At 47.8% G+C, this 23,407-nt stretch overlaps 1 protein-coding gene across 1 annotated transcript in view; it reads right to left on the bottom strand.

Moving 5' to 3' along the window:
• Nucleotides 1–23,407, bottom strand: part of LOC140372353 (protocadherin-16-like) — a 214,187-nt gene that overhangs the window by 34,250 nt on the left and 156,530 nt on the right. Inside the window, exons 6-13 of the mRNA XM_072459472.1 lie at nucleotides 22,197–22,384; nucleotides 20,898–20,994; nucleotides 20,506–20,663; nucleotides 18,729–18,854; nucleotides 18,519–18,644; nucleotides 17,553–17,678; nucleotides 17,343–17,468; nucleotides 12,862–13,705 (exon numbers count right to left, since the gene is read on the bottom strand). Of these exons, the coding sequence (XP_072315573.1) occupies nucleotides 12,862–13,705; nucleotides 17,343–17,468; nucleotides 17,553–17,678; nucleotides 18,519–18,644; nucleotides 18,729–18,854; nucleotides 20,506–20,663; nucleotides 20,898–20,994; nucleotides 22,197–22,384 (1,791 nt within the window). The remainder of the gene's footprint in view (nucleotides 1–12,861; nucleotides 13,706–17,342; nucleotides 17,469–17,552; nucleotides 17,679–18,518; nucleotides 18,645–18,728; nucleotides 18,855–20,505; nucleotides 20,664–20,897; nucleotides 20,995–22,196; nucleotides 22,385–23,407) is intronic.

Genomic DNA, 23,407 nt, shown 5'->3' with positions numbered 1-23,407 from the left:
GCAGGGGCCGGTACAAGGGCCGGTGAGCAGGGGCTGGTACAAGGGCCGGGAGCAGGGGCTGGTAAAGGGTCGGTGAACTGGGGCCGGTACAAGGGCAGGGAGCAGGGGCTGGTACAAGGGCAGGGAGCAGGAGCCGGTACAAGGGCCGGTGAGGAGGGGCCGGTACAAGGGCAGGGAGCAGGGGCAGGTACAAGGGCAGGGAGCAGGGGCTGGTAAAGGGCCGGTGAGCAGGGGCTGGTACAAGGGCAGGGAGCAGGGGCTGGTACAAGGGCAGGGAGCAGGAGCCGGTACAAGGGCCGGTGAGCAGAGGCCGGTACAAGGGCAGGGAGCAGGGGCCGGTACAAGGGCAGGGAGCAGGGGCTGATAAAGGGCCGGTGAGCTGGGGCCGGTACAAGGGCCGGTGAGCAGGGGCCGGTACAAGGGCAGGGAGCAGGGGCCGGTACAAGGGCCGGTGAGCTGGGGCCAGTACAAGGGCCGGTGAGCAGGGGCCGGTACAAGAAAAAAAAAAAAATCCTTGTAAAATTTACAAGAAAACACATTTTCTCCCAGACCCCCCAGAGCCCCTTCCTTCAAAACAACTATGTCCCATCAACCAGGCCAAAGTTACTTCCTCTGCGGGATGTAAAAAAGGATCATGTTTTTGAGGAGATTTTTCCAATTATCGTTTGATTTCAATTGATTTTTAGTTTTGTCCGTTTCGTTCAAGTAAAGCCCCACTGTGTAACTTTTTAGCTCAGCTCTAAAGCAGGTTTTTGTTATTATTCCTCAGTGAGCATAGTTTCAACTTTCTATTTCCATGGAATCCTGCAGGTTCCACCGCCACAGGAACGGTTTAGAGCGTGTTTGAGGAACGATGAATGTTTGAGATCAAAGACTGAATGATGTTGAGCGAGCCATTGAAGCAAATCATTTTTATGTCCAGTCATTTGAAACTAAACATTTATGAATAAGAATTTATGTGAAAAACTTTTAAAATAAATCTAAATTCTGCGTTGAGCCAAAGCTGTGTATACTGTATATGTAATTTATAATTTTCCCACAAATAAAAGCAAATGCAATGCAAATGATTGAGGATTTTTTTTTTATGAATTGCTCTTGTTTCATCAATAAATTCATGGCCGTGGCTGGAGAGCCGCGGCGCGGTCAAATAGCCGCGCAGTTTCAGGGACCGCGGCATTTCCCTTATAGCCTCATGGCCTAACCCTAACCTTAACCTTAACCCTAACCTTAACCTTAAAGGTGGTATGGACGATTTTTTTCAGCAATTTTTTTTATCATATTTCCTCGTGGCGTGGATAAATCATTAGTCCTGCCACGTATCAATCATAAAACGCACCTACCGCTCACCTGCAGCCACGTCAGGCTCGCCCCCACGTTTCCGCGTGCCTAAGCGGATGGATCTATCATAATATAGTTCCCTTAGTGTACGGGGCAAAATGAAGACAGAGAAAGACAGTTCGAGCTGACGCAGAAGTGGACAGAAATCTACGGGAGACGAGAGATGCAATGCGCTCTGTTGCACTAATAAACAAACACACATGTGTGTTGTATCAGTCCACACGGGGGAGTGGCATGTGCACTTCCGCCTGCGTTCTCAAATCGCTGAAAAATCGTCCATACCGCCTTTAACCCTAACCTTAACCCTAACCCTAACCTTAACCCTAACCTTAACCCTAACCCTAACCTTGACCCTAACCCTAACCTTAACCTTAACCCTGACCTTAACCTTAACCTTAACCCTAACCTTAACCTTAACCCTGACCCTAACCTTAACCTTAACCCGGCGCGGTCTAAAACGGCGCTAAAACGAGGTCAAATAGCGGCGCAGTTTCAGGAGCCGCGGCGCGCGGCCGGCACAAAAATAACATGGCAGTTTCGGCCGCGCGCCGCGGCTCTGCAGACACTCCCATAAATTAATATGACACAATTTTTGCCCTAGAAAATTGTGTCATATTTTGTGAGGCTGAACAAGCACTCAAATACTTCAAAACAAATGAATATAAGGCAGATAAATAAATGAAAAACTGGTCTGCCAAGTGTTACAAAGTTGAAGTCGTCTTCCTTCTCGACTCGCGGCGTGACCACTATCACCGAGCCCCATTCCAGCCAGCGTCACCCGCAACACTTTACAAGACTTTCCACACAAAAAAGGAAAGAAAAACAAAATTCTAAACACAAGCTGGAGACACGCAACCGCCCCAGCCTTCCGTGCACCGTCCAAATTAAGACCGTTTCATTATCCTGCCCCAAGACTTTACGCTTTGCCTCTGTTCGATTCCAATTTCATGCTTTTGGAACAGTTTGAAAAAGGAGGTGGCGAGTTGTTCTTGTTTTGAACTTTGAGAGAGTGAGCGAGTTTGGGAGGATAAGAAGAACGCGCCTCGGAGCGTTTAATCTGCGAGGAGTTAAAAGGCTACCGTGAGGGACAGGGACACGTTAGCGAAAGCACATGGGCCAGCGTTTGAAGAGACAGTTGGGTTTTATATTCAGCGAATCAGATTTTTCTTGGTTTTCTTTTAAAATGAACAAATGTTGGTTTGGCTTTGGGAAATTCATTTTAAAACAACTGATATTTTTGGGTCTAGCGTTTGTTATTAAAGTCAATACAAGTCAGCGATGGGTTGAAGGATTGGAGAAGGTAAATAAAAGTTGAATTTTGCAGAATTTCTTATAAATGGTTGGCATTCTAAATTACTTTTTCTAACAAAATTCAAAATCAAGTCAACAAAAATGTCTTCTTACAAAGTACACATATAGAGTTTTTCCACAATGACATTAAAACATGCAGGAACTAATTTAAAGAAATGTAATAAAAGTGTTGGGGGATGAAGATAAAGTAAGTGACAAGGTTATCTCTACTTTACATCTAAAAAGGATAATTAAATGAAGTTTAATGCTGCAGGACATCCTTCTTGTGGTGTGACATATTTGGAAAGTCCAGAAGGAGCTCATCAGACATTTCTGCCCCGGGACAAGCTCTGGTTCAAGGTTTAAGCCACAGGTCAAAGGAATTATAATTACATTTCCATTTTTGAGCAAAACTTTAAACAGGCACCAGTTTGATGTCTTACAGTGTGACAGCTTTATGTCCTATAACAATGTCCTTTGGGATGGGACAGTTATATAATGATTTAACTGACACTGCAGACATATTTGGTGACTTTATGATATTTTATCAGGTTTCTGTGTGTGATGGTGTGACGGAAGAAATACATCAACTACAAATGAGTTTCAATATTAATATATATCTAATAAAAAGAGGTACACCCATTTGATTTATAAAACTATATTTTTGTATTTTAGTAGTGGTTGGTTTGCCGTCAACATTATTTTATTGTATTTATTGTATTTTATTTGTTGTATTTATTGTATTTATTTTCTTTATTTTCTTCATTTTCTTTATTTTCTTTATTTTTTTCTTTATTTTATTTATTTTATTTATATTACCAAGAAATGTTGCTTCAGCTTTTTGATTTTTTTTTACAGTATCTGACAGCACAGGAATAGTAAAAGTTGGACGTTGCATTATTTTATTAAACTTTATTTGACAGGACAGGGGTGAAGGGGGGAGAGAGGGGGGATAGACAGTCAGCAAATGTCGAGGGCAGACGGAAATGTGTATTTTTATTTGGCAATCTACAAATAAACAGGAGTAACGTCAATTAAAATATATTGGGTCTGACAAGTCCTGGATAATTGTCTTAATACAAGTTCGTACAAGTTACAAACCAGGACAGAAGAAGGAAAATGGAGGTGCATTTACTGAACTTTTCTTGCAAATGTTTTCATGTAGAAATATCAAAACGTAAAATAACTTGACAGACTTTGGAGGTCTTAGGTTGAAAAGACAGTACGACAGCCAGCAGCGCATTGGCAAAAGCAGCAGTGAAGGTCGAGGTGACGTTTTGAACATTTTCACACGTCGTATTAAAAAAGCTCAAGTTAAAGATGCAGAACCGACAGAATCAAATCACCTGCAGCTCATGACCAGCCCTCGCCAGGTCAGGTTTGTAAATTAGAATTAGTTCTGCAACCTTTTGCCAATTTCAATCCATGTTACAAATAAATAAAAAGGAAATATTGGGGATGAAGGCTAAATTTGGAATTTTTGGAAGTTGTTTTGTTCTTGTGAATATTTTAGAAAACCAAATTTCACTTGGACAAAAAGGATTCATATTTTAAGTTTTCTGTGTGAAATGTTTGAATTTGTAAGTGAAAGTAATTTCTTCGATCTGTTCCAGTCTGTTAAAGCTGTGACAATAATTGGAATAAATGAATAGCTGTGTTGGAGCAGTGAAAGCGATAGCATTAAAATAATAAATGTAAGGGAACAACATTTCTCCTGAGGAATTACTTTTGAAATAGAATTGAGTGTTTGACATTTGAGGGTGCAACGCCTTTTTTCTGCTCTTCAGCCAAACACAAAAAAGCTCTAAAAAGTGTCTAAAAGAAAAGGCTTTTCACAAGATATTTTAACACGTTCTGTGGTCAACGTTTACATCATGGCAAAATCACAAAAAAAGCTGAATTTTTATTTATTTGAAAAACACACACACTCAACCACAAAAAACACTAATAAATAAAAGAAAATAAGGGAGGAAGAAGAGAAATTAGTGCACAAAAAACGATTCATTGTATAAAAGATGTCTATAGTGTTAAGTAACCCCGCCCTAAAGTGTATTGTTTTTTACATTTAGACAGATTATTTTTAAATATGTATTTGTCTTATGAATTAAGGGAGTGTCTGCAGAGCCGGCACAAAAATAACATTGCAGTTTCGGCCGCGCGCCGCGGCTCCTGAAACTGCGCCACTATTTTACCGCGTTTTAGCGCCGTTTTAGACCGCGCCGGGTTAAGGTTAGGGTTAAGGTTAGGGTTAGGGTTAGGGGTTAGGGTTATGGTTAAGGTTAGGGTTAGGGTTAGGGTTATGGTTAGGGTTAAGGTTAAGGTTAGGGTTAGGGTTAGGGTTAAGGTTAGGGTTAGGGTTAAGGGTTAGGGTTATGGTTAAGGGTTAGGGTTAAGGTTAAGGTTAGGGTTAAGGTTAAGGTTAAGGTTAGGGTTAAGGTTAAGGTTAGGGTTAGGGTTAGGGTTAGCCATGAGGCTATAAGGGAAATGCCGCGGTCCCTGAAACTGCGCGGCTATTTGACCGCGCCACGGCTCTCCAGCCACGGCCATGAATTAAAGCCATCACACCACAATATAATCTTATTTCTTTATCCTGGAGCGTAGCATTCATTTATTTCATTTATTTTTATTACCAAGAAATGTTGCTTTAGCTTTTTGATTATTTTTTTTTTGCAATATCTGACAGCACAGGAATAGTAAACGTTGGATATTGCATTATTTTATTATACTTCATTTGACAGGACAGTCATTATTACTTTCAAAGCACTTTTATTCTAATATGATAAATTCAACTTACTCCTGAGCTGTAAAGCATAAACGTGCGATCCCAAACGGTGACGTAAGTGTTTATTGGAGTAAATATGTGGCAGCGCTGGTATGTTGCGTGTGCGGTGTGTGCGGCGGGGAACAAACCGGAGGTTAGCTAAGCAGGCTGCGGGACAACAAACTCATTCATCAACATTTGTTTTTAGGTTCAGATCTTCTTGCCTTTCATCAATAAGTCCTGTTAGCCGCTAAGCTCAACACGCCAGATGTGCGAAAGGAACAAAACGTGGAAGAGATTCTAGGTCACGTAAGACTCGCGCGTACTTCGTCCCCAAACAAAGCCGGTTCAAAGGAGTGAGTGCAATTGTGTCCAACTTAGACATGTTGTTTTTGAGCTTTGGATCATTCATGCTTTGCAGAGTTTTAGGATAAATTGCTCACTTTTGTAATAGTTGGAATAGTTGTCATATTTGCCCATCTCAAGGTCTCGTCATATTCAGTGTGCAGGTCATAGTTCACGACGTGGTTCATCATTTTGACCTTCAGTAGCTCCGCTTAGACGAGGGCACGGGACATATTTCAGCTTTAAAAATATATGTATATAACCTTTTAAGCACTTCAACTTGAGTAATTTATGTTATTTTAATGGAGAAGCCAACTCCTTTACAAATGTTTATGACATGTCCATTTAATGTCATTATTATTTCATGTGTCTCAAAAAAGAGCAAAGTGGAGATGATTTTGATGACTAGGGAAAAACAACGACAGTAGAATTCTGATACTATTCCTCGAGTCAGACTTGAGTGACAGTCTTGATGACTTGAGACTTGACTTGGACTTAAATGTCAGTGACTCGGGACTTGACTTGCTCTGCACCCTCTCTACTTTTGTGACCTGACTTTTTAAATATAAAAGAACCATTCACCACAATCATATAAATGCAAAAATATGTATTTGACTTGGACTTAAAAATGTGTCTTAACTTGGACTCGACTCAGACTCAACTCGGACTTTCCTTGGACTTAACTAGGACTTGACTTGGCCTTGACTCGAACTTGCATCGGACTTTACTTGGACTTTACTTGGACTTGACTCAGACTTGACTTGGACTTGACTCAGACTTGACTCGGACTATACTCTGACTTTACTCGGACTTAATTCGGACTTTACTCAGACTTAACAGGACTTGACTCGGACTTGACTCGGACTTAACTTGGACTTAACTAGGACTTGCCTCGGACTTTACTCGGACTTTACTCGGTCTTAACTCGGACTCGACTCGGACTCAACTCGGACTTTACTTGGATTTGACTCAGACTTGACTTGGACTTGACTCAGACTTGACTCGGACTTGACTTGGACTTGACTCGGACTTGACTTGAAACCTCAGACCTTGCCACACCCTGTTTGCAGCGCAGTTCCAGCGAGGCATGTCCAATGTCCCTGTTTGCAGCGCAGTTCCAGCGAGGCATGTCCAATAGCGCAGCATTATTCCATCAGCATTCAGCTCCACGTGTGGTGGTGCAGAGTGGAGCCATTGTCATAAAAGTGGAGGCGTAGACATGGGTGGGGTGGAGCGGGTCAGCTGTGGGTGACCCCTGACAGAAGCCCACCAGGTGCTTTTCAGATTAACCCTGCCAGAGTTCTGAGGTAGAGCAGCTAGCATGCGCGGAAACATTTACAAGAAGAGAAGATGAAGCTGAGTGGACGGCATGAAAAGAGAGCACTTTATTTCTTTCTCTCTAGTGAGTAATTGAGTAAACAGTGGATGTGTTAGAATAAAACTGTCAATTACACAATCCAGCTAAACCACTTTCTCTAACAAATCCATCATTATTGCAGACGTTTTTTTTCTTGCACTTACACTTGTTTAGTATCTAATATAATACAGTTTTAGTAACATGCAGCAGTTTTCATTCTAGACAAAATAGTACCTCTAGACACTGCAGTTAATTTTGTGAGTCAAATGTACTTATAATTGTATAATTTTCATAGTTTATAATAACATATTATACATTCTTGTAGCTAAGTGACTTTTAAGAATACTTTTGTTACCTTGGGATTAGAACATATTTTCAAACTTGAAACTTGAAAATAATTTGTAAAACACACTTTTGTTTGCGATAAAGGTATTTACACATTGGAGCGCCCTCTGTGGTCAAAAGTGGGAACAATCAATGAAAAACTGACTAAATGAAGCAACGTGAATGCTATGCTACTAAAGCCGAGCGTTTCTCGTGAACACACTTTGACGGGTCCGGTCATGGTCACTGGAAGTTCCTGATTTGACCTGTGGTGCAACAAAAACTCCAACAGTGTGATTTATGAAGCTCAAGAGAAGAAAAGCAAAAACAGGATTAAATGCAACTCCAGATACAGTATGTTTTTGATGTGGGGACACCAATTTAACAGGAGTAAAAGCTCAATAAAGTCAATTTTGCATAATATGTGTACTTCAAGTTAAAAAAAAGGGGAAAAAAAGGCAAGTTTCTCAACAAGACAATCCACAATGCATGGAATTGTGAAACAGCTTTGAATGAACTATACCAGAATGAAAAAAGACTCGAAAAATGACTTGTTGGAGGCGCACACAAAAAGTAAAAAAAAAGTTTAGCTTTTACCATTAATTTAATATTATTCCCTCATCAAAAGCATACCTGAGCTTGGGTTTAGCTTCATTCACAATGTTTGATGACCCCTGTTTAGTAAGTCCTCTTGAGCCTCAGAAAACACCCTGTTCAAAGTGTGTTCTGTGACGTCACAGGTAGAACCCAAAGATCTTTTTGCATTTCTGCCGTCAAATTGCGTTCATTACATCCGTGTGCCATTAGCGTGTGAAGGGCAAGCTAGGTTTGTTCATCCTCCATATGTAATTCCCTCTGCAAACAGTAGATAGAGCTCTAACTCAATTCTTGACATGGGGAAAACCTGACTGATATAAAGTAACGTGTGATTTTTGTAGACTTTTTGTAACTACTACAACATGGGACGCCAATATTAATACAAATAATGCATAATATGTACACATTCTTTCACAAAACTATATTTAATAACCTCATATATTTGTTCTCAGTGTCATACAACAGAACTCTTTCACTGGAGAAGGCAAAGGCAGCGCTGACACGTGTCTCCAACACCACAACAAAGCCCAGTGGACATAACCGCCCAGGGTCAGCTCTCACTTAGTGGCCCGGTCTCATGCGATCGCACAACACACACACACACACACACACACAGAGGCTGAGGGAGGCGTAACTGATCCCCCGCTAATGGTTCCCAGAAGGCCGAGCGCACGAGCGGTAGGTTCTGTGCGCTTTCATGGGAATAGTTCCACAATAACAGATGAGTGTGTGCTGTGTGCGTGTGTGTGTGTGTGTGTGTGTGTGCTGTGTGTGTGTGTGTGTGTGCTGTGTGTGTGTGTGCCGTGTGTGTGTGTGTGCTGTGTGTGTGTGTGTGTGTGTGCTGTGTGTGTGTGTGTGCTGTGTGTGTGTGTGTGTGTGCGTGCTGTGTGTGCTGTGTGTGTGTGTGTGCTGTGTGTGTGTGTGTGTGTGTGCTGTGTGTGTGTGTGTGTGTGCTGTGTGTGTGTGTGTGTGTGTGTGTGTGCGTGCTGTGTGTGTGGCAGACGGCTGTGTCTGTCTGCAGAGAGTTAGGGAGGGAGAGTTAGCAAAGTTTGTTTACTTTTATTTGACGCCATTTGGGAACTGGTAAAAGTTTTTTTTTTAAAGTTTAAAAAATAAATAAAATAATCAGACACTTAGTTCTTTTTGCAGTTTGCACATTGTAAATTGAAAGAACTCAATGCTTCAAAATAATCCCTTAGTAGCCACAGCTGCCCTGGAGCTGACTGATGAAAAAATGGCCACTCATCTGTGCCAATGGATCCTCTGATTCACAGCAATCACAGGATACACATAGGGAAGATGGGTGACGTGTTTTGCTGAATGTCTGGAGTGGGAATTGAACCATAAGACTTTAAGGTAACATATGCCATGAAGTCACTCTCACCCCAATCACAAAATAATACAGAAACATTGAATATGAAGACAAAACATAAAAGATTGTTGCTGTTACAAGGATACAAGGATTACAAGGACAAAACACCTATAAAAAGAACCTTCAAAATACAATACCAAATACGGTGCCTAAAGTCTGAATGGATTTATCGATCTCAGTGTGAGAAAAAGTGTGAGAAAAATCTATTTTGAAAAAACAACCTTTGAAGAATTCTTATTAAAATCTATGTGAATGAATGTATTATTACATATTTCTAAATGTACTAAAAGTTCAGCATTGACAAGAGAAGTTTGGACTGTTCTGTAGTGTCTGTTCTTAAGGGAAAGAAGAGTTCAAAGTTGGCTCTCGCGCGCAGTAAAGCCACAGTAATAATTGGTGTGGAAGTGTAAAAAGATCTCTTCGCTTGAGGTGTCAGATATATTGTATGGAAGTAATAGAAAGCATTAGGCCTGTTAAAAGTGCCCTTAGGGGATGACTCACTCCGATTCAATCGCACGTGGGCGGCGGCCATTTTCAGAGTAAAGAAAATAAAATCTGTAAAAGGCTTAAGAGGTGAAGTGTAATTGTCTCACAGAAAATTGAGCTCGAGGATGTGTTTCTAAATGCAGTACAGGTTTACGAACTGCAGAGGAGTCCAGTGTCACATTGTTGATTAAAAAGATCTATGTTTGAATGTTGTTTCCTCATCCGGAACAGATCTGGAGTTCTGTTTCGCTTAGTGATTTCAGCCCTGGAATTGCTTGACTTTGAAGCTGAAGCTATTGTTTTTAGCCTCGTTGAAACGTCTCGACTTCCTGACGTCATACGGTTATTTTCGAGTACTGTGGGGTAAAGCGGTTCACAATTGTGCAAAAATAACTGTTCAAACTACCAATTAACGGCATCACAAGATGGAACAGAGCATTCAGAGCTGTGGACGTGTAGACGGCTTAATAATGCAGGATTACAAGCTCTTTGGAGTCAATTTTGTGTAATCTGAGACCTTCTTTTTTCATTGTAGGAAGAAAAACACAATTCATGTTCTTCATTTACTCTTTGTAGCGGTGCTTCAGCCACAGCTGCCCTGAGGTAGACGGAGAGACTGAAGACTGCCAATCTGCGGCATTGACCAGTCTGACGGCCGCCAACCACTCACACATCACGTTTAAGATAAGATAAGATAAGATATTCCTTTATTGTCCACACATGGGGAAATTTCATTGTTGGTTTTTTCATCATTTTTTTCTTCTTTTTTTTCCCTTTTTTCCCCCATCATTTTCATCAAATGTCATCATTCATTAGCTAAGTATTTAAGAGCTGGCATCGAATTAGTAGATGCTTTTACCACTTTCTGGAGACCAAAGACCAAGTTCATGATGAATTAAGCCTTTGTTCATGCTTTAATAAGACTAATTAAGGTAAAAGTATCATAAAGACCAACGCTCTAACCACTGCCACCCCGGTATTAGCTGTTGTATTTGACCTTCAGCGATTGTTCTTGTGTTAAACTCGTCAGGAGTGGGTGACCGAAGAACCAGAGGAGCCATCTCCACATCTTCAGACACCAACCCGCCCAGACACAGGGAGAGCACGCAAACCGCACGCGCACAAGCCCGTCCCGTCCTCCATCGATGCAGCTGTAAATTTAGAAGCTGAGCAGCTGCCAACCTGCGATCTGATTTACATGATGAGATTAGACACTCTGGCTGCTTCACTAGTTATTATGTCGCTGCCGCTCTAGTGCGGCCAAACTGAAGATTGGTGCCAGAAACACACTGGCGTTGTGAATGAGGGGATGATTTTTCCAGCAGCCGACGTTTGTGATTGTGAAAATAACACCGAGCTGCAAACAAAAATCCCACCTATTGTTCACTCAATGGATGTAACGACATATAATGTGTGGTGTTATTCTGTTTACCTAAGTTGGATTGTCACCGTATGACACGTCCACGCTGATGGGAGAACGTTTTAATGGGTTATTTTAACATCAAAACACAAAAATATATATTATTAACTACTTCTATGCCCCCCCGAAAAGCATTTGCAAAAATAGAAACAAATGCATCAGAAGAAAATGTAAGTCTTTTGAATCCTCTCCCCCCTAATGCAGAGCTTCTCAAGCCTTTTCTGCCACGCCCCCTTTGGCAGATAAAAGAATTAGCCACGCCCCTCCACAGTAATTAGAGAATCAGTTGTAGTCATCTGGATTGAGAAGAGTCCAAATGACTACAACTGAATCTTTTTCTACAGCGGAACTCTCCTGGACCAACGAGGGATCACACACCGACAGAATTAGAGTTTGAATAAGCAAAATGGCAATTATTTTTTGTGTCATTCAAAGACTGTGACTGTGACTGTCTTTCTTTGGTTTGAGCTTTGAAGCTGAAGAAATGTCTTGCTTTACAAATATACGTATGAGCCTTCTGGGTGCTCGCCTCTCCTCTGTCCCCTCTCCTGTCTCCTCTCCTCTCCCCTCTCCTCCTCCTCTCCTCTGTCTCCTCTCGTCTCCTGTCTCCTCTCCTCCTCTCATCTGTCTTCTCTCCTATCCTCTGTCTCCTCTCCTGTCTCCTCTCCTCTGTCTCCTCTCCTCCTCTCATCTGTCTCCTCTCCTCCTCTCCTCTGTTTTCTCCTGTCTCCTCTCCTCTCCTGTCTCCTCTCCTCTGTCCCCTATCCTCTGTCTCCTCTCCTGTCTCCTCTCCTCCTCCTCTCCTCCTCTCATCTGTCTCCTCTCCTCTGTCTCCTCTCCTCCTCTCATCTGTCTCCTCTCCTCCTCTCCTCTGTTTTCTCCTGTCTCCTCTCCTCTCCTGTCTCCTCTCCTCTGTCCCCTATCCTCTGTCTCCTCTCCTGTCTCCTCTCCTCCTCTCATCTGTCTCCTTTCCTCTGTCTCTTCTCCTCCTCGTCCTCCCCTCCTCCTCTTCTCTGTCTTCTCTCCTCTCCTCCTCCTCTCTTCTGTCTCCTCTCCTCTTCCTCCTCTCCTCTGTCTCTTCTCCTCCTCCTCTCCTCTGTCTTCTCTCCTCTCCTTCTCCTCTCTTCTGTCTCCTCTCCTCTGTCTCTTCTCCTCCTCCTCTCCTCCGTCTTCTCTCCTCTCCTCCTCTCTTCTGTCTCCTCTCCTCTGTATCCTCTCCTCTGTCTTCTCTCCTCTCCCGTCTCCTCTCCTCCTCCTCTCCTCCTCTCATCTGTCTCCTCTCCTCCTCTCCTCTGTCTCTTCTCCTCCTCCTCTCCCCTGTCTCCTCTCCTCTGACTCCTCTCCTCCTCCTCTCACAGAATTGGCGCTTCAAAGAGAAGACGCACTCACGTTACTTCTCGTCACTGTTGATCACTTTAACCACTGCAGATCCACGACCGTCACACACAGACTGCTTTCTACGCAGAGCTGACTCGTACTGCTGCACGCCCCCTTGTACCGTCGTACTGTGAGATTTGCATACCCTGCTAAGTCTTATCTGCTAGTACATACAGATATTTTTCTTGACTTACCAGTACTTGGATTGAGGCTGAACATCCCTCCAGCGTTGCCGTCCTGGATGCTGTAGCTGACCCTCCCGTTGTCTCCCTGGTCTGGATCTCTGGCCATTACGTAGAGCACTACAAACCCCACGGGCTGGTCCTCCATCACACTCACGGCGTTCGGAGAGCTAAACACGGGCGCGTTGTCATTTTCATCCGTCACGTACACCCTCACAGTCACCGACCCCCATCTCCTTTGGGTCATATCGGTGGCTTGGTCAGTAGCTTTTACCACCAAGACCAAATTCGAGGTAACTTCTCTGTCTAGATCTCGACCCAGGTAGAGAACACCAGAGGATGCATCGATTTTGAGTAAATTGTTTGGCCACTGGTGAAGAATGGAATAGCTAAGTTCACTATTCGGGCCACTTCCATCTTTGTCAACGGCTTGGAAGGTATAAATCGACGACCCAACTTTGGAGTTCTCCGATACTACAATTGTGATAGGATCTTCTGGAAATTTGGGGGCATGATCATTGCTATCCTCTATGTCAATATCCAATTGGACCATGGTGCTAGTGGGCGGGCTTTGAGAGAAATCGTCAACTTCGATTTGCAAGGTGTATCGGGGGTCCCGTTCGTAGTCCAACGGCCGAGCTAGGTAGACGTCTCCAGTCAGGCGGTCCAACATGAAGGTTCTGTCGGGGTCGGTGCCCCCAACCAGGGTGTAGGTGACCTCGCCCTGTAACGGCGGGGTGTCCTGGTCGGGCAGGCGGACCGTGCCGATGACCGAGCCGGGTTTGGTTTCTTCCACAGAGTTGAACGTTAAAGAGTAGGAATTGGTTTTCATCAAAGGTCTGTTGACGCCTAGAATCTGTGGAGACATGGTGATAGTAATTTAGTAGCTCATAATTAGTACATTGAAATGTAATAGATGTTTGGCAAGATTATTGTTTTGAGTCGTTCTTGAGAGGTTAAAATGTACTATTTTTGTTGATTTGAGTATGATTGGGAGAGTATCCAGATTTTGCCCAGTTTGGTTCTGAGCTAGACTTGGTTTGGTCCTGTTCTGGTTCTGGTTTAGTCCTAATTTTTTCCTGATTAGTAGTAGTGTGTGAACTTGTTTGAACGTAGCTTTTGACAACAATCCTGTCATACTTAAACAAGAGAGAAAGTTGTCTTGCATTTGAATTAAAAATACTCACTCAAATACTTTTGTGATTGTTGTTTTTTCCCTAGATGGTGATGTCAAATGGTTTGCCAGTGTAAATTGTAGAAGCTTTCATTTTTGTTGTGCCTTTTTGGCCAAATACATTAGAATTTCAACAGAATTTGGACAATTTGTATTTTTGGTTGCCAGAGAGGTGTGTCTTGATAACCATGCTTCTTACACACAGAGTGGGCTGGTTGTGCAGGGCAGTTGGAGAATGACAGCCTGGTTAACAAACAGCCTGAGGAAGCGTTTGGGTTTGTGATTTTCAAAATGCTTTCATGCCCAGTGCGCGAGCTCATCTCCAGCTCCATTTACAGAGGAGCATCAGACCTCTCTGGCAAACAATAATACAACTGTCAAAATGCTTACATGCCATCAGAATACATTTAAGAAAACATTTTATTGGGCAAAAACAATGATAAAATAATAGATGTTGCGCAGAACAGGAGCAGGACAGGAGCAGGACAGGAGCAGGACAGGGGGAGGTCACGAGCTGAACAGGGGCAGGACAGGAGTAGGACAGGAGAAGGACAGGAGCAGGATAGGGGCAGGACAGGAGCAGGACAGGGGGAGAACAGGGGCCAGGCAGGAGTAGGACAGGAGCAGGACAGGAGCAGGACAGGGGCAGGACAGGAGCAGGACAGGAGAAGGACAGGAGCAGGACAGGGGCAGGACAGGAGCAGGACCGGAGAAGGACAGGAGCAGGACAGGGTCAGGTCAGGGGGAGAACAGGGGCCAGGCAGGAGTAGGACAGGAGCAGGACATGAGCAGGACAGGAAAAGGACAGGAGCAGGACAGGGGCAGGACAGATGCAGGACAGGGGGAGGAGCAAGACAGGAGCAGGACAGGGGCCGGGCAGGAGAAGGACAGGAGCAGGTGTCTGAAGTATCTTGCATTAAATCAATTACAGCAAAAACAAAAAAGAAGAAGCAGGTCGCCGCTCCACAGACCTGGCCTGTAACTTGGCTTGGTGACTCTACCTGTTTGTCTCCATGGAGATGGATAGGTTTAATGCCGTCATCACAACATTTACATGCACACAAAATACTGGATGGAAGAGTCAAATTTCAACCGATTTTTCCAGAAGCTCCTGAACGTCTCTCAGACCCAGCTCACGCCTAAACGGTTCTTTGACCTGCTCTGGACTTGGACAAGAGACAAGAAGTTTTGGGGCAGAGATGAGTTGCTTGTTTAGCAGTGTTGTGAGTTCATCCTGGCTTTGACAATTTGCTTCATGTCCTCCCTTCTCTCATCCCCTATTCAAGCAAAAGCCGCCCAGTAAAAACATGTACTGGCCCAAGTGAAATATAATTTTACACTCTATCTTAACAAAATAACAAAACGTTCCCAACTATGAAAACAGTTTTAAAATATACTCCATATATTTTCCACATTTTTCCACCTTCGCGCTTTTATTTGTCTTGTCGTTTGTTTGACTAATTTATTTACGTCGCAAAGTTGGCTGCTGTTGAAAAGTAGTGTTTTATGCTTTTCTATTAAATCGTTCACAAACATCCTTTTTCACTGTCCTTTTTTGTCGTTGAATTATGTATTATGATAAATCTTTCACACTTTGTCGCATTTATTTCAAAATATTAGTAACCGCAGGCAGCCGTCTTTAGAAAAAGTATCAAACAAGTTCTAAATTGGTTCCACATTAGCTGAAAACAAAGTGTTCCAGAGATACATCGATGTTATCATTGATGGCGCTGCTAAATGGGCCTGAAAGAGTCATTATAAAAATGCATCTTAAGCAGCAACAATTCCGCTCTGTTTTAACAAAGTATATTACATTATGAGCCAAAGACAAACTGAATCTCCGAGTCCAGTCGGACCACGGAATGGGGAGAGAGGGGGAGAGACATGCGCCAAAGCCTGGAGGCTAAACTAAATGTTCAGGTGGTAACATACATATGTGCAGCACTTTAAACCACTACACCACCAGCAGCAAGCACTGTGGTATCTCATGTTTTTGAACTTGTTATATAATTGGTTGTGATTGAGCAGATGTAAGGCTCATACGCCCGCACGGCCGAGGCTACAGCCGTCTGATGTGATTATGCATCATGCTGAATGAAATGGGACGAGCATATTCATTAAAATACCAATGCTTTAAACACAGTGAATTATAGCCATGGGATCACTTCCATCTGCTGAAAGTGTATTTTCTCACTACATTACCTTTATAATACTCAGACTATACACAGTGATTAAAAGTACAAGAGGACCTGCACATGCTGTGCGGTTGTGCCACGGAGTCTTTCTGTTGGAATAAATGCAAGCCCTTTCCTTGTATAAATTATTATTATTCCCATCATTATTATTTGTTTGTTTGGTGGGGACAGTGCATATTCATGAACACATATGATACACATTGTTGCTATGGGCAATTGACTTTCACAACACTCTCATTCATACACCAGGGTACATGGTGCGTCTCACGAGTGTGTGATCAAAGCTTGGGACCCGCCCTGCACAGCTCTGGGCTTCATGGGAGCTCTACAGGAGGTGCTGTTCTTGCACAGTCACAGCCGGGCCGAGGCTTATTACAACACCTTTTGCCTGTATTTGTTCCTATGCTGTGTACTAAGCCCATATTGAACCACTGTGCTGCTCTGTTACGCATTGAAAGGAGGCTACCGTACACAAAAGTGTTGGAGTCATGGAGTTTGACCTGGATCAGACCTGCACAGCTGGCCCTCATCATGAGCCAGCTGGGACTATTTGATTCTGCTCCACTTTTTTCCTTTGCATTTCAAATCCCTCTTTTTGACAAGTCACAGAGGAGTGCGAGAGGGGAGGGCGTCTTCTTGTCAGGAGCGCCTCTGATATCCACTTTGATTTGAACGTGAAACTTATAGGTGAGCCGTGTTTGTGCTGGCAGGACGAGGGGGCAGGAGGAGCTGGGAGCGGGGCTGACCTGGAGGACGAGGGGGCAGGAGGAGCTGAGAGGGGGGCTGACCTGAAGGACGAGGGGGCAGGAGGAGCTGAGAGGGGGGCTGACCTGAAGAACGAGGGGGCAGGAGGAGCTGAGAGCGGGGCTGACCTGGGGGACGAGGGGGCAGGAGGAGCAGAGAGGAGGGCTGACCTGGAGGACAAGGGGGCAGGAGGAGATGAGAGCTGGGCTGACCTGAAGGACGAGGGGGCAGGAGGAGCTGAGAGGGGGGCTGACCTGAAGGACGAGGGGGCAGGAGGAGCTGGGAGGGGGGCTGACCTGAAGGACGAGGGGGCAGGAGGAGCTGAGAGCGGGGCTGACCTGAAGGACGAGGGGGCAGGAGGAGCTGAGAGCGGGGCTGACCTGACGGGCAAGGGGGCAGGAGGAGATGAGAGCGGGGCTGACCTGAAGGACGAGGGGGCAGGAGGAGCTGGGAGGGGGGCTGACCTGAAGGACGAGGGGGCAGGAGGAGCTGAGAGCGGGGCTGACCTGAAGGAGGAGGGGGCAGGAGGAGCTGAGAGCGGGGCTGACCTGACGGGCGAGGGGGAGGGAGGAGCTGAGAGGGGGGCTGACCTGGAGGACAAGGGGGCAGGAGGAGCTGGGAGCGGTGCTGACCTGGAGGACGAGGGGGCAGGAGGAGCTGGGAGCGGGGCTGACCTGGAGGACGAGGGGGCAGGAGGAGCTGGGAGCGGGGCTGACCTGGAGGACGAGGGGGCAGGAGGAGCTGAGAGGGGGGCTGACCAGGAGGACGAGGGGGCAGGAGGAGCTGAGAGCGGGGCTGACCTGACGGACGAGGGGGAGGGAGGAGCTGAGAGGGGGGCTGACCTGGAGGACGAGGGGGCAGGAGGAGATGAGAGCGGGGCTGACCTGAAGGACGAGGGGGCAGGAGGAGCTGAGAGCGGGGCTGACCTGACGGACGAGGGGGAGGGAGGAGCTGAGAGGGGGGCTGACCTGGAGGACGAGGGGGCAGGAGGAGATGAGAGCGGGGCTGACCTGAAGGACGAGGGGGAGGGAGGAGCTGAGAGCGGGGCTGACCTGGAGGACGAGGGGGAGGGAGGAGCTGAGAGCGGGGCTGACCTGGAGGACGAGGGGGAGGGAGGAGCCGAGAGCGGGGCTGACCTGGAGGACGAGGGGGCAGGAGGAGCAGAGAGGGGGGCTGACCTGGAGGACGAGGGGGCAGGAGGAGATGAGAGCGGGGCTGACCTGAAGGACAAGGGGGCAGGAGGAGCTGAGAGGGGGGCTGACCTGAAGAACGAGGGGGCAGGAGGAGCTGAGAGCGGGGCTGACCTGGGGGACGAGGGGGCAGGAGGAGCAGAGAGGAGGGCTGACCTGGAGGACAAGGGGGCAGGAGGAGATGAGAGCTGGGCTGACCTGAAGGACGAGGGGGCAGGAGGAGCTGAGAGGGGGGCTGACCTGAAGGACGAGGGGGCAGGAGGAGCTGGGAGGGGGGCTGACCTGAAGGACGAGGGGGCAGGAGGAGCTGAGAGCGGGGCTGACCTGAAGGACGAGGGGGCAGGAGGAGCTGAGAGCGGGGCTGACCTGACGGGCAAGGGGGCAGGAGGAGATGAGAGCGGGGCTGACCTGAAGGACGAGGGGGCAGGAGGAGCTGGGAGGGGGGCTGACCTGAAGGACGAGGGGGCAGGAGGAGCTGAGAGCGGGGCTGACCTGAAGGAGGAGGGGGCAGGAGGAGCTGAGAGCGGGGCTGACCTGACGGGCGAGGGGGAGGGAGGAGCTGAGAGGGGGGCTGACCTGGAGGACAAGGGGGCAGGAGGAGCTGGGAGCGGTGCTGACCTGGAGGACGAGGGGGCAGGAGGAGCTGGGAGCGGGGCTGACCTGGAGGACGAGGGGGCAGGAGGAGCTGGGAGCGGGGCTGACCTGGAGGACGAGGGGGCAGGAGGAGCTGAGAGGGGGGCTGACCAGGAGGACGAGGGGGCAGGAGGAGCTGAGAGCGGGGCTGACCTGACGGACGAGGGGGAGGGAGGAGCTGAGAGGGGGGCTGACCTGGAGGACGAGGGGGCAGGAGGAGATGAGAGCGGGGCTGACCTGAAGGACGAGGGGGCAGGAGGAGCTGAGAGCGGGGCTGACCTGACGGACGAGGGGGAGGGAGGAGCTGAGAGGGGGGCTGACCTGGAGGACGAGGGGGCAGGAGGAGATGAGAGCGGGGCTGACCTGAAGGACGAGGGGGAGGGAGGAGCTGAGAGCGGGGCTGACCTGGAGGACGAGGGGGAGGGAGGAGCTGAGAGCGGGGCTGACCTGGAGGACGAGGGGGAGGGAGGAGCCGAGAGCGGGGCTGACCTGGAGGACGAGGGGGCAGGAGGAGCAGAGAGGGGGGCTGACCTGGAGGACGAGGGGGCAGGAGGAGATGAGAGCGGGGCTGACCTGAAGGACAAGGGGGCAGGAGGAGCTGGGAGGGGGGCTGACCTGAAGGACGAGGGGGCAGGAGGAGCTGAGAGCGGGGCTGACCTGAAGGACGAGGGGGCAGGAGGAGCTGAGAGGAGGGCTGACCTGGAGGACGAGGGGGCAGGAGGAGATGAGAGCGGGGCTGACCTGAAGGACGAGGGGGCAGGAGGAGCTGGGAGGGGGGCTGACCTGAAGGACGAGGGGGCAGGAGGAGCTGAGAGCGGGGCTGACCTGAAGGACGAGGGGGCAGGAGGAGCAGAGAGGGGGGCTGACCTGGAGGACGAGGGGGCAGGAGGAGATGAGAGAGGGGCTGACCTGAAGGACGAGGGGGCAGGAGGAGCTGGGAGGGGGGCTGACCTGAAGGACGAGGGGGCAGGAGGAGCTGAGAGCGGGGCTTGAGAGCGGGGCTGACCTGAAGGACGAGGGGGCAGGAGGAGCTGGGAGGGGGGCTGACCTGAAGGACGAGGGGGCAGGAGGAGCTGAGAGCGGGGCTGACCTGAAGGACGAGGGGGCAGGAGGAGCAGAGAGGGGGGCTGACCTGGAGGACGAGGGGGCAGGAGGAGATGAGAGCGGGGCTGACCTGAAGGACGAGGGGGCAGGAGGAGCTGGGAGGGGGGCTGACCTGAAGGACGAGGGGGCAGGAGGAGCTGAGAGCGGGGCTGACCTGAAGGACGAGGGGGCAGGAGGAGCTGAGAGGAGGGCTGACCTGGAGGACGAGGGGGCAGGAGGAGCTGAGAGCGGGGCTGACCTGAAGGACGAGGGGGCAGGAGGAGCTGAGAGCGGGGCTGACCTGACGGACGAGGGGGAGGGAGGAGCTGAGAGCGGGGCTGACCTGAAGGACGAGGGGGCAGGAGGAGCTGGGAGGGGGGCTGACCTGAAGGACGAGGGGGCAGGAGGAGCTGAGAGCGGGGCTGACCTGAAGGACGAGGGGGAGGGAGGAGCTGAGAGCGGGGCTGACCTGGAGGACGAGGGGGAGGGAGGAGCTGAGAGCGAGGCTGACCTGGAGGACGAGGGGGAGGGAGGAGCTGAGAGCGGGGCTGACCTGGAGGACGAGGGGGAGGGAGGAGCTGAGAGCGGGGCTGACCTAGAGGACGAGGGGGAGGGAGGAGCTGAGAGCGGGGCTGACCTGGAGGACGAGGGGGAGGGAGGAGCTGAGAGCGGGGTGTCCTCGGTCCGTGGCCGTGGCTGTCAGGCTGTACTCGGAGCGGTCGGAGCTGAGCAGGGGTGTGGAGGACCGCAGCTCGCCCGTGCTCGGGTGCAGGGAGAAGCGCTCGGCTCGGGGACCTGCAGTGCACAAACACAACGAGAATGAGTGAGAGAAGAAAAGACGGCGGGGCCGATCTGGCTTGAAATATAATAAATACATACATAAATACACACAAATACACAAATAATGAATACAAATGCAAGGTATTTTAAAGATGATTTAGAAATAATTTGTATTTTATTGCTAATACAACCTGTAATGCCCTGTTGTGGCTATAATGAAGTTGGAAATTGCTGCATGACGTTCCTTACCTGACAAAGAGTAAAAGACAGTTCCGTTCTCTCCTTCGTCGGGGTCTTTGGCTTGGAGCGTGCCCAGTAGAGCTCCAGACGCCTGGCCCTCAGTGACCTGCCAAACACATGCGCATTTAATATGTTAGGATAAATTCTGTTGACCCGGTAAGTGGTTTTGAACCGAATCTGAATTCCAACAGCTCGTTCCAGATGTTACACGAAACCCAACATATTTTCAGTTTTGCAGCAAACAGAATAAATCATGAATATTTAAGAGCATTTTGGCATCTGATGGGACCACCTGTGAGTAATATCAAAGCCTGACATGGCGGCAGCAGGCGGTGCAGGAAGGCTGAAAATGAGCATATCAGCTAAAGGCGATGTTATTAACATTTATTCATTTGGATTTTACATAAGAAACATAGATGAAGTCGTGAAGTTTAAAGAGCTTGTACCTGACCTTTAATATTTTGTTCTAGTTCAGGAATATTTCTTTTTTTTGGTCTTTTGTTGGATGAGAGACATTTGGTAGAAACTGCTAGAGGCATCTAATTTTATCCAAAGTTAGAGGTTTTAGGATAAGAACACAATTGATTCTGAAACATGCCATCATAGTTCGAAATCAGGCCATTTCACTTTAAAATAAAGCTGCCATTCAAATCAGAATGGAGTTTAGGCTTTGTACGTTTTAACATTTAACAGTTTAACACCCACATTTAACACATAATGAATAAAACAACAATTTCCTCTCTCCACAAATGTCAAAGTTCAAGTTTTGGATGAGTTATAGACAATTGAGCTGTGCGATTTTACATTACATACATTAAACTACATAGTGAGGCTTTAATATGTGCAAAATGATAATATGTTTGACTTAGAACAATAAAAAACAATGGTTCTGTCTGAATGTGTCTTTCCTCATCTTTCAGTGCATGCTTCACAGTCACAGCCTTTTAAGAGATTGAGCCATGTATGTTTATGTTATATTCTGTTATAATATCTTCCTCTAGAGGCTCTGGGACTGAGCGAGGAGGAAAGTGGCGGACTTATGATCAAATGAGACAAAACTGTAACTAGGGCCGTTCACACTAGTCGTTATTTGGTCCTAATTGAGCCCATTTCAGTCTTGTAGTGGACTTGGTTTCGTCCTGTTCTTGACAATTTTTAGTCCGGTTTAGTTTCTAAGGGGTGAATGCACTCTAAATGTAAATCCTTACATACCAATATTCATTTTTGCACCTGCAGCTCATCTAAAAAGGGTCTTTAATCCAAATGGAACCCAAATGGATTCAAATATCCTCTGGACATGTGGCGCACCTGTATGACCAGGCGCTTCCCTGATTGGCTGTGGGTGAAGGAGGGGGCGTGGTCGTTCTCGTCCAGCACAGTGATGAAGGCGGTTCCCGTGGCGCTGCGGCTTGGGGAGCCTCCATCCTGGACCAGCACCAGGAGCTGGTAACTGGACTGCTGCTCCCGGTCCAGACTGGTCCTGGTGTTCACCTCGCCTGTGGACGGGACGGGGTTAGTACACACTCATCACAGAGCGGGACGGGGTTAGTACACACTCATCACAGAGCGGGACGGGGTTAGTACACACTCATCACAGAGCGGGACGGGGTTAGTACACACTCATCACAGAGCGGGACGGGGTTAGTACACACTCATCACAGAGCGGGACGGGGTTAGTACACACTATCACAGAGCGGGACGGGGTTAGTACACACTCATCACATAGCGGGACGGGGTTAGTACACACTCATCACAGAGCGGGACGGGGTTAGTACACACTATCACAGAGCGGGACGGGGTTAGTACACACTCATCACAGAGCGGGACGGGGTTAGTACACACTCATCACAGAGCGGGACGGGGTTAGTACACACTCATCACAGAGCGGGACGGGGTTAGTACACACTATCACAGAGCGGGACGGGGTTAGTACACACTCATCACAGAGCGGGACGGGGTTAGTACACACTCATCACAGAGCGGGACGGGGTTAGTACACACTCATCACAGAGCGGGACGGGGTTAGTACACACTCATCACAGAGCGGGACGGGGTTAGTACACACTATCACAGAGCGGGACGGGGTTAGTACACACTCATCACAGAGCGGGACGGGGTTAGTACACACTCATCACAGAGCGGGACGGGGTTAGTACACACTCATCACAGAGCGGGACGGGGTTAGTACACACTCATCACAGAGCGGGACGGGGTTAGTACACACTCATCACAGAGCGGGACGGGGTTAGTACACACTCATCACAGAGCGGGACGGGGTTAGTACACACTCATCACAGAGCGGGACGGGGTTAGTACACACTCATCACAGAGCGGGACGGGGTTAGTACACACTCATCACAGAGCGGGACGGGGTTAGTACACACTATCACAGAGCGGGACGGGGTTAGTACACACTCATCACAGAGCGGGACGGGGTTAGTACACACTCATCACAGAGCGGGACATTAGTCATCTTAAGAGCCACTTTTATTCTCTGGCTTTTATGTGACGTTGTGTGT

The sequence above is a fragment of the Eucyclogobius newberryi genome, unplaced genomic scaffold (genome assembly GCF_026437365.1).
Source record: "Eucyclogobius newberryi isolate DKJ021-1_F unplaced genomic scaffold, fEucNew1.0.hap1 SCAF_10, whole genome shotgun sequence".
Classification (NCBI taxonomy): Eukaryota; Metazoa; Chordata; class Actinopteri; order Gobiiformes; family Gobiidae; genus Eucyclogobius; species Eucyclogobius newberryi.
Note: the sequence above shows the minus strand (reverse complement) of the source record. Positions and strands in the feature narration are given on the sequence as shown.